Source organism: Acomys minous, assembly GCF_964271855.1.
Source record: "Acomys minous genome assembly, chromosome: 8".
Lineage (NCBI taxonomy): Eukaryota > Metazoa > Chordata > Mammalia > Rodentia > Muridae > Acomys > Acomys minous.
This window is the reverse complement of record NC_140489.1, coordinates 103,866,426-103,881,730: the sequence shown is the minus strand read 5'-3', so window position 1 is coordinate 103,881,730 and position 15,305 is coordinate 103,866,426. Positions and strand designations below refer to the sequence as shown.

The following is a 15,305-nucleotide window of genomic DNA, read 5'->3' as shown; positions in this document are numbered from 1 at the left end:
TTGGTTCTCAATACGGTGGTAGGAAGGAGGTAGACATGTAAGAGATAGGCCTACTGCGAGGTAATAAGGTCACTGGGGGCTGGGGTGCAACCCCAGTTGATGCTGGTCTTGGAAGTGGAATTAGTTTTCTTGACAGTGGGTGTTTCAAAGGAACCCTTTCCTCCCCAACTTGCTTTTTTGGTCACGGAGTTTCACTGCAGCAACAGAAACCCTAACTAAGACAAATTGGTACCAACATAGTGGTGTACTGCTGTCACAGACCTGACCATGTGGGCCAGGCATAGTGGCGCATGCCTTTAATCCCAGCACTTGGGAGGCAGAGGCAAGTGGAATTCTGTGAGTTTGATGCCAACCTGGTCTACAAAAGTGAGCCCAGGACAGCCAAGGCTACACAGAGAAACCCTGTCTTGAAAAACCAAACGACAACAACAACAACAAACCCAACCCAAACCAAACCAAACCAGACCTGACCATATTTTGGGAAGACTGTGGAAGGACTTTGGGACTTTGGGCTAGAAAACCATTGAGTGTTGAGAGCTCAGTGGGATGTTCTGTAGGAGCTGGGAAGATACAAGTGTTGAGAGCAGTGCAGATGGTAGAGACCTGGCTTGTGACATTTCATAGGGAATGTTAAAGACACTATCAGGGCTATTTGCTATTTTGATGTAAGATTCTGTGGTTCTGGTTTGCTGGGGCTGAAAAATCAGCCATGATTAACAAAATACCAGGCTACTGAAGCAAAATCTTTGTGTTACTGGGACACTTGAAGCTGGTTAGCTGAGCTGAGAAATCAGCAGTGATTAAGAAGAGGCCAGAATCACTGAGATGAAATCTTCTGGGGAGTATTTCCTGACAGCACTGAGACCCTGTGTTCAAGAGGTAGTCACAGTTGTATCTTGTGTTGGTAGCTGGACTTGGTAATATGTAAGAGTCACCAGGTGGTGCTGGTTTTAAAGGCATGAAGGGGTGGGTCATGGAAAACAGCTGACACTTGGCACTGTGAGAGGTCAGAAGAGGTCAGTGGTGAAGGTGCAACCTCAGTGGCAGTCAAAGGCCCAGAAATGAAAGGGTCATGCAGAGTTGAGGCTTGGCACCAGAAATAGAACCTATGACAGGCTGTTGGTGAAAGTGCAGCCCAGTTGTGGCAAGGGACCCCAGCAGTTTTGGAGATGCCAGTACCATGGGACAGCCACCAAGGACAGCAGCAGTGGAGTGAAGCCAGCCAGAGTAAAAGCAGCACTCCTCCCGTTTCTCTACCATGTTTTAATGTTGCCACAGGGGGCATCACCAGAGACCACACAGATAGGTTATCTAATATTGGATATGAGGCTCTAAAATCATAGGGCTTAATTAGGCCTTAAATTCCTTTTAAGGTCCCTCACTCAGGTGTTTTGTTACAATAAAAGGTAACAGGTGGAATACTATCCCCTGTTTTGTTACATTACAGCTTTGAAGAATAAATTTTGTATCTAGACTCTGGTAAGTTTTTGTTCTGTTTTTGTTTTTGGTTTTAGACAGGGTTTTTTCTGTGTAGCCCTGGCTGTCCAGAAACTCACTCTGTAGACCAGACTGGCCTCGAACTCAGAGAGCTCTATCTGCCTCTGCCTCCCAAGTGCTGGGTCTACAGGAATGCCTTGCCACTACCACCCAGCAATGAGATCTTTTAACTCACTTGACAATGATATGACTTAATCTGCATGTGCGAAGCCAAGATGCCAGTGAAAGGCAAGTTACATATTTGCTTTGCTCACAACACAAGGACACAATGTTGCTGTGGATATAAGGGATCCTTATAGGTATTGTGACTTCTCCAAACTTCATTGTCTCTTTTCAGTGATCTCGGTCAGAGGTTAAAATACATCAGCCAGGACAGAGACTCCTGAATGGCTTGTAGGAGAGACTCACCACAAGTGAACTGAGAAATGCGCATATCTAGTTATCCTCCACTGCCAAGCATGGGGACCTACAGCACCAACGTCTTAGCTAAGGTTCTGAATCACCGGGTCCCACAGTGACCTTCATGTCCCTTTCCATATGTACAGACACCATTTCCCAAGCTGCTTCGCCTGCAAAGAAAGCTGCAGCACTCAAGTAGCTTCCTCTTCAGGAAGATTGTTAACGACTGTCTAGAACATTCCATGAGTCTCATCTTCAGAGCTCAGCAACATTTTAGAAAGATAGTGAAGCCAGCTGTGATGGTGCACATCTTTGACCCCAATGCTTGGGAAGCAGGGGCAGGTGGATCTCTGTGAGTTCAAGGCCAGCCTCGTCCACACCGTGAGTGAGTTCCAAGATAGCCAGAGCTACATAGAGAAGCCATGTCTTGAGAGAAAGGAAGGGAGAAATGAAGGAAGGAAAGAAGGGAGGAAGGAAGGAAGAGGAAGAAAAGGAAAGAGACACAGAGAGAGAATGGGAATGGCACATTTATGGTCTGCGGGGCCCCCTCGCTCTATGTAGCTCTTGAACACTCTCTGTACATTCCTTGGGTAAGAAGTACAAGCTGTCCAATTTTGCTTTCTGTTTAAAAGTATTTTTCAAAAGACAGGACACTGCACTCAACAACCCTTAGGCTCCTTGCACAACATGGCCTAAAATGGGGTCAATGCCCACTACGTGCTTTCTGATAACGATGGCTCATATTTTAGTTAAAGAGTAATCGAGCATAAACATGACCTTAGGGCCCCCTGCAGAGCCATAAAGACTGTCCTGGGCCCTCTCGCCCTTCTTGAACTCACGTCTTGGGAATCCTTGGCATCTGAAGGCTGCTCTGACTTAAATTTCACATCTTAAATTGAGTCGAAACTCACTGAACACATTAGCCGTGTACCTGTTGTGGGGACTGTGTCCGAGGGGTGCGTGTCAGAACAGCTGAATACTGTTCCTTCTCTCACCTGGAAAGAGACACACAAGGAAGTAAGAAGTGGAATAGAGGATGGGTGGGAAGTGGGGCCTATATATTCGAAAAGACCGCTTATAATTGAAATGGAATAGAACTCTGGTGTTTGGTAAGATCTCTCTTTCAACCTCCTAGCTCACGGTCTACAACATACTGCTCCAATCTGTCTCCTCCTCAGGGCTGTCTCCTCTTCCACCTGAGTTCAAGCCTTCAATACTCTTGCTTGGAATGTTGTAACCCTCAACAGTGTCAGCGCCTCCAGGCTGCATGGCCTGACCTCTCCTCTCCCCTCCTCTCCCCTCCCCTGCCCCCTCCCCTCCTCCCCTCCCCTCTCTTGTCCTCTCCTCATCTCTCAGGGAGACACAACTGTGACCCTGCCCTGCCTAAACCCTTAGTGAAGCCAGGCTGTTCTGTCCACGCCATTTATTACTGTGACCCTAAGGTTGAGAATGGTGCCAAGCATCACAGAAGATTAGTACTATTTGCTGATTGAACAAATAAATGGCTACCATATACCAACCTCAAGCATAAAACCCACTGATCCCAATATGCCCTACTGTAGTCTGTCCTTGACCAAGGTCTTCATACGCTCCCACCCCTCTGCACCTCTGTTTAAGCTGCTCCCCCTATTCTTCTCTCCTCTCTCTCTCTCTCTCTCTCTCTCTCTCTCTCTCTCTCTCTCTCTCTCTCTCTCTCTTGTTTGCTCGCACTTCTATCCAGCAGGCTCACTTCCTAGTCTCTTCAGACCTGAGGCCATGAGTACTCTAGGAAAGTTGTCTTTAACTTTCTGAGTTGGCTTTTCTTCCTCTGTGATCCCATAAGACACAACACAAACTGAATTCCCGTTGTTATTTTCAGTGCATGTACACACTGCCTGGGATGCCTGTTTCTGTACCAGAGTGTGCTCTTTTGGCTCAGCAGCATATTTTATTTGTGTCGTTAAGTCTCATGTCTGGAACCCACCTGCCCATCCTCTTAGTCCCCCAGCAGCTCACTCCTGGGCACTGACCCTCAGCCCTTGCCCCTCTGAGGTTGCCTTCTAGAGGTGTAGAAGAGACTTAGTAATGTATCCTGAGGGAAAAAAGCAATACATAGAAAACAGCACCAAGACTTGGTAGGATTCGCTGAGTGCCAGACTCTGGAATGCGTGCTTTTTATTTCTTAAGGCATTTTACAGCTCTATGTGGCAAGGCCATTAAAGTCATTTACAGTCACTATCTCCTAAATGAAAACCAAAGGCACAGGGAGGTGAAGAAGAGCCTTGCTTAACGACACAGAGCCAGGACATGGAAGAATCTGGATTTGAATGTAGATCCAGCGGCTCCATCTCTCTGTGTCTGCTTCCTTCTAGATATAGCTATGATATTAGAAAATACAGTGTCCATTAGAAAGTAAAGAATCTTTTACCTCGGGCCTCTTAGAGTAGGAGTCAGGCTACCACTTGGAGTGAAGAAAGAGAAGGGCAAACTCATCTTTATCTACTTTTGCCTGGCTCTCTGAGAACAAAGCCGTCAAGCTTTAGGTGCCTGAGTCCCCGAGGGGTGCAGACTGCCCTCTCTAATCTTGGCAGGAAGAACCTGAAGGCAATGGAGGAGATAAGCCATAATCAAGATGCAAGTGACAGGTGAACAGCGTGCATCCATCCACTTTAAGGCTATCCGGTCCCCAAACTGGTTCCAGAGTTCAATTCACATCTCCTACTCTGACAAGCTTTTCTTCCCCTTCAATTAAAGGCTCAAGGACTAGCCAGAGATTTGGGAAGGGTCTGGGGTATCTTGTCACAGTGCCATGAAGTCCCAACACCTCATGACACTGTGGGTGGGCCACTGAGAGAGGCCTGAGGATGGTGTTGATCCAGGCCACCAAGGGAACGTCACACACATGCTCCAGGTCGCTTCCCCTCCCCCAGCCTGCCCTGGCTGAATTTCAGGTACCTGTTGCAAGCTTCCACAACTTTTAAGCTTTCAGTGTGCCCAGAGGCAAATGGAGTTTCAGGACACAGAGAGCCAAAGGAGCCAGTTACAAAGATTCAAGTGTGTCCTTTTCTTACCTGAAGCTTTCCTATGGGTCTCATCAGTTTGGCCTGGTAGTTGCTATTTCTGTAGGTGAACAGATAGGGGCTCTCCTGCAGAGAAAGGTAACATGTAAGCATGGCCCAGAGCTCTCCATCCCATAATAATCAAGCTTGTCATCATTGACATGGACAGTTCATCACCATCTCTCTCTGTTGCATTGAGAGGCATCCTTGCAATCCTTGTATAAGCCACAAAGACTTCAGATTCATGTTGAAAGGTTTCAGAGGAGGTGTGGGGTTCACCAGAGGCACTGAAGAGGATTATTGGGGAGTAAGGAGTTTAATGAAAATGTTTTGAGGGCCACAGACAAGTAGACAGAAACACAATGGCATGGGCTCTGTGGACAGTTCAGGCCCAGGCACCAGAGAGAAACAGCATGGTGAGATCTCTGAGGAGAGGTACAGAGCCCAAGTGACAGGATGAGAATGGGGGAAGATTTCACAGTATAAACCTGTAAGCCACACAGAAGCCAGGGAGCGAGCTGGGCAACAGGACATGTGGTGATCAATACACCTTAGCCTAAATCCACCTTCCAGGTAAGAGACCCTAGCCCCACAGGCCTGTAATGAGGCACTCAGTAGGTGCCTGTTTCTGTGAGGGGGTGGAAAATGCTGCTGTGGGTGCTGTGGCCTGGGCTGGATGTGAGCAGATTGGCGGGGGTGGGGGGTGGGGTGGAAAATGCTGTTGTGGGTGCTGTGGCCTGGGCAGTGGCTGGATTCTAACGTTGTGTTCTTACACATATCATCTTCTCGATGAAGGCAAACCTTTCCCTGGTCCTTTTCTTATTGTCGCCCGTCGGCCCTCTGAAGAAGCTCCCTGAAGCTTTGAAATGGCCCATTTACAAGCCAGCATTGAGGTCTGCATCACCAGGTTCATCACGACCTCATTTTAGGCTTCTTAAAGCCATAGCGAAGAAGGAAAAGGGCGAATTATTCCTCCTTATTGTGTACTCACGATAAGCTTATTAATTCATCAAGAAAGCCAAAAAAAATTTTAAAAAATGATTTTAAAAAATCAACTAGCATTCCATGAAAGAAGGAGTTTCCATCACTGATGTTTGGTTATTTCCTCATCCATGTGGAAAGATTACCTATGTATCTATTACATGTTGGGCACATGCGTAGGATACACTCTTCAAGTCCTCTTAGGATCTCATCAGCTCTGCCTCCTGAGGTAGAGAAAAGCCTGGAAGTGGCATGTTGGCCACAAGGCCAGGGCCCTAGGAAGATGAGTGGGACCATAGCTAGAGGCCAGGTGAGCTGTGACTTCTACAGGAATGGAAGGCCTTCATTCTGCTAGAACTGCTCTCAGTCCACAGGAACATGTTTTAGGACAGCCACACATGCAACCTATGCTCAGGCCCAGAACAACAGACCCAAGACTCTCAGGGGCCCAACATCTCAGTAAGATGCCACTTTTCAGCCAATTCCATATGGTCACCCACATCCCGCCTCACCCAGTCCAGTGTCTCCTACCTGAGAGGGACATTTCATCATCTTTCTGTCTGTTGCATCTAGTGGCTCATCTTTGTGACCCACTGGTTCCATCTAGAAACGAAAGTGACAGCTGAAACAGAGAAGCCTCATGCAGGTAACCTTCGAAGGTCCTCCTGAAGTGTGTCCCCACCCCCACCGACCAGGAAGTCTCTCAAAGTTTGACTCTTGGGTCAGCAACCGCTTGGGGGGGGGGGGGGGCTTTGCAGCTCTGTCCTAGGCTGCTCTCTCATTTGAATATCACCATGTGAGGGTTAGTGGGTTTTTTGGGTTTTGATTTTTTTCATTGGCAGGACTTTCTAGGCCACCTTTCCAGTAGAGCAGCCTCTACTGGACTGACAGACTGACAGACTGACAGACACCTGGTATTCTAAATCCAACCAGATATCCTGCAGCAGCTCACATGGCTTCATGATCACCCTAGGGTGCTTATCACATCCTCCCCCTCGGTGCCCAGCTCTTGGCTGGCTCACTGATGAAGATTTCTATATCTAGGGCAGCAGAGGCAAGGAGGAAGGGCAAGCCTGAGGCTGTATGTGAAAAATATGTGTTTTTTCCCGGCTTCTTCCTTCTTATAGCTACATCCACATGAGTGGTTCGAAACCTTCCTAATGCCTCTACCCTTTAATACAGCTACTCATGCAGTGGTGACTCCCAACTATAAGATTATTTTGTTGCTACTTCATAATTGTGATTTTGCTACCGCTGGGAATCGTAATGGAAATATTTGATATGCAGGAGATCTGATATGTGACCCCCAAGGGGGTCCCAACCCACAGGTTGAGAACCACTAATCTACACTAAAACATAACACCCAAAACTCTGGATTGATGTTTATACAGCTTCACAGGAAGCCAACAGGCCCCAGTCTTTAGCTGGGCTACAGAGATGGAGTGACAGAGAGTACAGCTTGGTGCCCCACCCTCACAGACAACAAGGCTGTCTAGCAACTGACTTGAGGATTAACGACATAACACCACAACCACAAAGGCCACCTAACAACACACAAATGGTGCTGAGAGCAACAGCAGTGGAGCCAGCAAGACTTCAGCAAAAGCAGTGGAGGAGGGGGAATGAAAGCAGCTGAAGAATTAGAAGGAGGGTTTGTTTGTTTGTTTGTTTGTTTCCATGCTGGGGATCAAGAACAGGGCCTTCTATACGCTAGGCAAGTACTCTACTCATTTTAAAAACTGTTTACAGACTGGCAATGCATCTCAGGGGAGAGCTTGGCTGGTATGCTTGCAGCCCTGGGCTTGATTTCCAGCACTGAATAAAGTCCTTGTGTAGTGGCACTTTGGAGGTGGAGGCAGGGGCTGCAGGAACTCCAGGTCATTCTCCCTTATATATCAAGTTCAAGGCCAGCTTGGATGAAAGAGAGGGAATAGTGAGGGGAGACAGGAGGGAGAGAGGAGAGAGAGGAGAGAAGAGAGAGAGAGGAGAGAGAGAGAGAGAGAGAGAGAGAGAGAGAGAGAGAGAGAGAGAGAGAGAGAGAGAGGAGAGAACCAGTGGACGTGCACAGTGGCTTAGAGAGATCGGAGTGTCTTTTGCACACACCTTGCACTCCTGTTTGGGAGCCTTATGCTTTCCTCTCAGCCTTGCCACACCCAGAGTGCTAGGCTCTGTTGGCAACTTTGCCTCTCATCTTACTAACACTGTGACAGGGGTGTAGGCGGTCACTGGCTTGGACACTCCTGTGTCTGTCACACAAACAAACCATGAAGACCTCAAGTCCCCCTCAAGATCTAACCCTGTGTTTGTGCTTCCAGATGCCAGGAACCAATGGAATGTCCAGGGACTGGTGGCTTGTTCTGAGCCAAGGTAAGGAGTGTCAGATAAGGGGTGTAATTACTGTCACTTCTGGAGGAGTGGCAGTCTGTGGCTCCAGGCCGGGGAGAGGAACAGGGCTCTCAAAACTCTCAATCTCCTTTCAGTTTTATTTTGACAGTGGCCACTCCTAGAAATGTGACCCAGGCTGTTCACACAGGCAGAGCACAGAGGGCCTGGCTACTGGCCAGGGTCAGATGGCCATCTGCAAAGCATTCTTCTCCTCCTCAGTCTTTCAAGAAAGGGAGAATCCACAAGAGAATATGGGGGGGAAAATCAAATCTAATTCTAAGGGAATGAGCACAACAGAGTATTGAAAAATATTTCAAGGACCTCAGAGGAGAATCTATAGGTTTGACCAATCAATCTGCTTCTGTTGAGAACTTTATCTTAAAATAGGCATGGTGACACATGCTTGTAATTTAACATTTAGGAGGCTGCGGCTGAGGACGGGATTGAGTTTGAGGACAGCCTGGTTACAGAGTAAGACCACGTCACAGGGCAAAAGCAACAGCAAACCTTAAGTTCTTGGATTAAGTGTTCCTGTATTAGTTTCCCAGTTTTCTTACACATGTTCTGACCCTGAATCCTCAGAGAAGACAGAAATCCCAGTTACTCCAAAGAAGCCGCCTTCCTCCTGTCACCCAGTGCTGTACACAAAGGCACTATTTTCCCCCAGGGACATCTGCCCTTGGCCTCATCCTGGCTTTTCCTCCATCTTCTGGTCCCTTTCTTACTTTGTTTCCTCCGCACTGCTCTGCCACCTTGAAACTAGCCAGAGCCTGTGGATGGATGAGAGCGATCTTAAACAAACAATCAAACAAACAAACAAACAAACAAGGGCTAGAGAGATGGCACAGAGGTTAAGGGCACTGACTACTCCTCCAGAGGTCCTGAGTTCAATTCCCAGCAACCACATGGTGGATCACAACAATCTATAATGGGATCTGATGCCCTCTTCTGGCTTGCGGGTATACATGCAGGCAGTGCACTGTATACATGATAATAAATAAATAATAAATTAAAAAAACAAAAAACAAAACAAAACAAAAAACCATGGTTGAGCAGGTAAAGGTACTGGCCACTGACCCAGATATGAGTCCAGCAGGCCTCTGAGTCCTCTGGCTTCCCATGTGCACCATAACACAATGTCTGCTCCCCCCCTCCTTAAATAAATGCAATAACGTTAAAAAAAAATCTGAAAAGAGTTCTGAAGTATGAACACTTCCCAAGTTCCTTCCCCCACCTGGTAGCATCTTCTCGTGAGGTTTCATATAGGGCGTTAGGATTTCTGGAAGGAGCTGACATTTAATGTCCCCAAGGGTGTGTCCCTTCACTACCACTATACAAGAATTTTCAGAATTTGCTGAGGAAGCAACAGAAAGGGCCCAGAGAGACTGAGTTCTGCCCAAACACCAGCGCCTCTTCAGCTTTGCGTAGGGGTGCAAGCTACAGCCAGAGCTGGGGTTAGGGGGGAATCATACACCTGGGAAAATTTTAGTCTAGGTATGTGCAGATAAAACTGCTTGTCACCTCTGCCTTATGTCTGGCACACAGAGCTCACACTCACTGTGTGAGGGCAGGGAAGGCAGATGTTGCTGATGTGGCCCGTGTACAGCTGCACATGACTTTGTGGGCTGTACAGCAGAGACTCCTTCCAACACAGATGTGTCCTGGGTGGTCAGGAGATGCAGAGGAGGTCCCGGAGATCACAACAGCTCCTCAGACCCCCCTCTCTGCTCCTTACCTAGCAAGAAAGCCCTCCCCCTAAGGCTCCATGTTTGTGAATATGGCACTGACCTCAGTGGTCTTAGGTAAGCTAAACACTTCAAACCAGGGCCCCGGCCTTCCCCGCCTTCTAATGGGAACACAGAACTCAAAGGTGTGGAGGGCGGCCATAGGTGCCCATTCTTCCACAAGCCCTCTGAGACTAGCTGAAGGTCACCATATTCTTTTGACAGAGGGAGAAAAAAATGTGACTTATACCAGGAAACAACCAGAGGTGGGACCAGAGCCAGAACCACTCTCTGACACCCTTTGCCTCGCCCTAACCTGTCACATTCCTAATCATTCACGGGCAGATTCAAGCCTGCAGGAGCTGTGGGTGGCTTCCAGCAGAGTTGTGGGTGGCCTGGTGTGCTGCCAGCGAGGAAACTGGGGAGCTGACACACTTGGGGGACTCCTCTCTCCTTTCTTGGGCTGTACGGGCCTTGAGGGATTTATCGGGGAACTAGGGGCTTGTGGGTGTTTTGGACAAGTCCTGATAGACAGGTGACTTCCCGTCTGCAGAGTCCTGGTGACACTTGCTGTGCCCCAGGCCCTTGATCTTGAAGGAGAAACCTTCTGCTTCCCTGTAGGTGCTAGCTCCGTGTGACCCTTGAGCGGGTTAGGCAGAACTGGGTCAGTAGCATGGGGCTATATCACGTGGCCACCTGATAAAGGTGGTTATTGCCATCCCTGCTGCCAACACTGAGGACAGTCAACCACGGGATCAAAGGAGAAAGGGAAAGGAACCTAACCCTCCCGTGCTCTAGGCAGATGTTCCTCTCACATTCCAGGACTTATCTGTTCTCTGGCCCCCGCCCCCTCCATCCCCCTGCCCCCCCAATCCCCTGCTGTCCCCACAGTTTCTCTTGGATCAGCCAGCCTCCCTCTTGGCCATTTGCGGCTGTACTTGGCTCATTATCCCTATACCCTTTGCTCACAAAAGGCCTCTTGCCAAGGATGCCTGCCCTGCCCTCTTCCTATATACCACCTCAAAGTGACTTCTAATCCCGTCCTCAGGGTCCCTCCTGACCTTGTGGTCCATCCTACATTTGGGGAACTGACGGCACATCCCTGCTGTCCAAGTTGCCATGTGCCCTTATTCTAGTGACCGGTCCCTTCCCAGCTATACCTTGAACTCCATGAAGACAGAGGCCACACTTGGTGTCTCTTGTCTCCTCTAGCACTAGGCAGGGCAGAATAAAGTCCCATGGTAGAGTAGACAGAGGCCCAAGGTTTGGCTGAGCTGGCACAGTCAATGGTATTGCCCTGAGAGAAGGTGGCAGGAGGACGGGCCCCCACTAGGGAGCCTGGGGTCTGTTCTCCACCCCTCGTGGGAAAAAGGCTAGCAGTGCCTCTCAATCTGTGGGTTGTGACTCCTTTAGTAAACCTCTATCTCCAAAAACTATTTATATTCCAGTTTGTAACAGGAACAAAAGTACAGTTATGAAGTAGCAACAAAAATAATTTGTGTGTGTGTGTGTGTGTGTGTGTGTGTGTGTGTGTGGTTTTTTCCAAGACAAGGATTCTCTGTGTAGCCTTAGCTGTTCTAGAACTCTCTGTAGACCAGGTTGGCCTTGAACTCAGATATCTGCCTGCCTCTGCCTCCCAAGCACTGGGATTAATGGTGTGAGCCACCACCAAGAGTGAAGCATTTCTAATCCAAATAAGAAGAAAAGCCAATTTTTATGGCTGGGATTCTAAATCCAGCAGCACCAATGGGAGAAATAATGGCAGAAGCTCTCCAACACCCTTGAAGAGTATCAAGCTTTGGGGGTACCTTCCATCCACTAATAATCCCAAAGGCCCTGGGGAGCATTGGGGGACCTAAGAAAGCCTATCATTGTCACCCTACAGAGATCAACACACTGAGATACCCTGAAGCAAGATACACTGACTGAGTGATTTGTGTTTGGGGGGAGCTGACACCCTGAATTGATGCAGTCATGAAACAAAGGATCTAATTTGAGTCCAGGTCATCTCTCTGAAGACCATGCTGGCTCTAGATACCACACAGGCCTTTAGACCTGCATGGTGCGACCCAAGTGAGGAAAGTGAGTGGGAACTTCGGAGGAGCCTGAGCCCTGAGGTGACACTTAAAGCAAGTCAATCACTCAATCTCTAGGGACATGGCTCTGCCTCTGGGAAAAGTAGGATGGAAATTCTCCAGAAGGTCCTGCCAGTGGTGGGTCAAGCTTCTGGGCACTGAGCTTGTCCAGCATCCCCACTGGTGTCCCACACCTCTTCCTTGGTGCAGTTAGCAGAGAGAAGCAACGGCAGTGGCTGTCCCTTTGTGAGTCAGCCCACAGGCTGGCATGGGCCTCACATCTCCACACTCACCATACTGTTCCAGATCCTGAGGGCGAGTGTTGTGGGATCGTGGGGTGAGGACCTCTTCTGGAAGAGATGAGGCAAGAAGGGACTCTGTGTTATACACACACACACACACACACACACACACACACAGAGAGAGAGAGAGAGAGAGAGAGAGAGAGAGAGAGAGAGACAGAGAGAGAGAGAGAGAGACAGAGAGACAGAGAGAGAGAGAGACAGAGAGACCAAGGTACATACTGATTGATCCATGTGGAAAGGGCTCTGTCCCCTAGCCCTCCCTCAACAATGAGTTGTACATTTACAGGAACACTGTCTAGGGTGAGCATTTGGAGGTCAGGGCTGGCAGGAGCACCGTGGATCTCTGCTTGCTCTGCATTGTTATGGAGCCTCTAAAACTGAACTCAGAACAGCAGGGTGACAGAGATGTGACTCAGCTGTGGCCTGAATGAGGCAGTAAGGCATGAGCTGCCTTAAACAGCAACTAAGTCTTAGGGGCAGCGCAGTGATGCTCACAGGTAGCAGCTGAGAGCTGTTCTCAGCTATAGCCCTGAAGGCTCAGAGGCTGCAGAAACTCTGGTTAGCAGGCATGTCCCTCCCTCAGTGCTATACAATCCATGTAGCCCCTTGGCCAGTAATCTTGGGGAGAAAGATGTAAACACCCTTCTCTAGGGATGGAGGCAGAGGGGCGCACACAGGAAAATGCTAGAAGTGCTGGCCTTGAAAACACCAACCTCAGTAATCACAGAGGCAGGGGGTACCCAGGTCTTTCCAAGCCCCAGGCCCTGAGATTTTCCCCACGAGTTAGCTCATGGGATCCTGCTATCACCTCTAGAAGGATGCGATTTCAATAACCGTCCTTGTTTCACAAATGAGAAACCAAGGCATGGAGAAGTCAAACCACTTGTCTGAGCTCACAGGGTTGGCCCATTCCAGAGCAGGGCTTTATAGGCCAGGCTGTCAGCCCTGGGTCCCCGCTGTCCACTTTGGAGCTGCCCTGCCTCTCAGAGTTCTCCTGGGGCTGTGAGACCCTGTGAGGAGACTGCATGAGAAAGGGCAGGAGAGAGACTACTTTGGTATTATCTCTGGGAGTGTACACCTGGCATTCACCAGAGGCTGGGGCTTCTGTGGAGGAGGGGCGGGATGAGGCGGGCGGCAGGTGTGTGTGTGGCCCAGACTTCCTCACTGTCAACAGTTCATACTCTTGATGCCTCACATAGCTCACTCACCGAGGCTGGTTCTACCTCATAGAAGAAAGGCTGGAAAACCACTGCAAAGGACTCGTGCTTGTTGAACTTGCTAGAGGCCAGGAGATTCTCCCAGGATTCCTGAAGGGAGAAGAGAGTGCATGTGGGGTTCACGAGCCCGAGCCAGCTAGGGTTGTTGAGTGCACCAGGACCTCTCACTCAACCATCTCCATGCATGGTATACAACCATGTGCTGCTTAGAAGCCTCCCCTCCCCGCCTTGCCTTACATTTTGGGGTTCTTGAGAAATGAAATTGGGTTTTTACTCATCTCTGAAGCCGCAGCACCAGGGCATCCCAGACAGAGAGCTGGAGACGCTTCTCTGCGAACTCTGCGTGCCCTGCGTGCCATGGAGGAGCCATGTTCCCCTCGGAGGGCTAGGTCTGCAAAGGCACATGCCCTTAGCAACCATTCCCCGTAAACTCAGTCATCTGGAGAGTAGACAGTGTCACACAACTGCACTTACAACTTTGTTGAATGCAAATCGTGTTAACACACTTCAGGAGACACTGTATTTTGAGCTGCTTACCAGCTCATATGTAAGAATGGTGCCTTTTCCTGAGCCCACGTCACCTATGTGGCCTCTTTGGTCAACTAAAACATACGGCTTCGGGAGGAGTCACGGCTTGCCTTCATACAGGCACCCTCTGGGTGAAACAAACCACACACACACGTAGCAACGCCAGCAACAATGGCAGCAAACAAAACACCAAACATTTCAGAACTAACTGGCAGAACTCCTCACTTAGCCATTGTCAGCACGGCCCCTCCCCCACTCCCACACATGCTCTGCTTCCCCCTTATTATAACCGATGGATTCATCACAGGAAGTACTATGACGTTACCTCTCATTGGCTCCCAGCAGTCCTGAATCCAGTCAAGTCTTACCGCAGCTGGCTTAGCTCTTGGTGCCCACCACCATCCCTGTCCTCCACATCCCCATGCACCCCTTCTTGTGCCCCCCTGCCCTCCCTCCCCCTACCCCCGCTTCCCTAATTCCTCCCATCCCCCCAGCCCCCAACTCTCCCGTGAGCCAGCAGCCTAAGTTCCAAGAGACGCTCACCTGGTAGGACCACTGCATGACAGCCTTGGACAACTTGGTTGCCTCCTCTGAACAACTGCAAAGCTCTGGTGCAGGGCTGCGGGTGAAAGTGAGCAAAGCGTGATAGGTTCTCCTGGTGGGCTAGGGCTATGGGGGTGGTGGGAGAGTTGCTCAACAGGAAGGGGAGGTTGCGTGCAGCCTGAGAGGCTGCAGGAGAAGAGAGGCAGATGGTGAGCGTGAAGGGTGGGGGTGTGCATGAGGGCTGTTAGTGAGGGTTTATGCAGCCTATATACTCGGGATCACAGTCCGCCGAGGGAGGCCAAGGCAGAAATTCAAACTGGGAGGGAACGTGGAGGCAGGAGCTGATGCAGAGGCAACAGAGGAGGGTTGCTTACTGGCTGGTTCCTCATGGCTTGCTTAGCTTGCTCTTTTTTTTTTTTTTTTTTAATAGCACTCAGGGGTGCTCAGGAGTATTCTCAACCACAGCAGGCTGGGCCCTCCCCCAATAATCACTGAGTAAGGAAATGCCCCTACAGGCTTGCCTGCCTACAGGCCCATCTTATGGAAGCATTTTCTCAGTTAGGGTTCCCTGCTCTCAGATGACTCTAGCTTGTGTCAAGATGACATAGAAATA

The 15,305-nt window shown here is 49.4% G+C and overlaps 1 protein-coding gene across 3 annotated transcripts in view; it reads right to left on the bottom strand.

Moving 5' to 3' along the window:
- Nucleotides 1–15,305, bottom strand: part of PLB1 (phospholipase B1) — a 142,741-nt gene that overhangs the window by 73,185 nt on the left and 54,251 nt on the right. For all 3 annotated transcript variants that reach the window (XM_084792749.1, XM_084792750.1, XM_084792751.1), the window contains 6 exons: nucleotides 14,693–14,768; nucleotides 13,613–13,711; nucleotides 12,393–12,449; nucleotides 6,447–6,518; nucleotides 4,947–5,021; nucleotides 2,828–2,891 (listed from right to left, as the gene is read on the bottom strand). In XM_084792749.1, coding sequence (XP_084648875.1) covers nucleotides 2,828–2,891; nucleotides 4,947–5,021; nucleotides 6,447–6,518; nucleotides 12,393–12,449; nucleotides 13,613–13,711; nucleotides 14,693–14,768 — 443 coding nt within the window. The remainder of the gene's footprint in view (nucleotides 1–2,827; nucleotides 2,892–4,946; nucleotides 5,022–6,446; nucleotides 6,519–12,392; nucleotides 12,450–13,612; nucleotides 13,712–14,692; nucleotides 14,769–15,305) is intronic.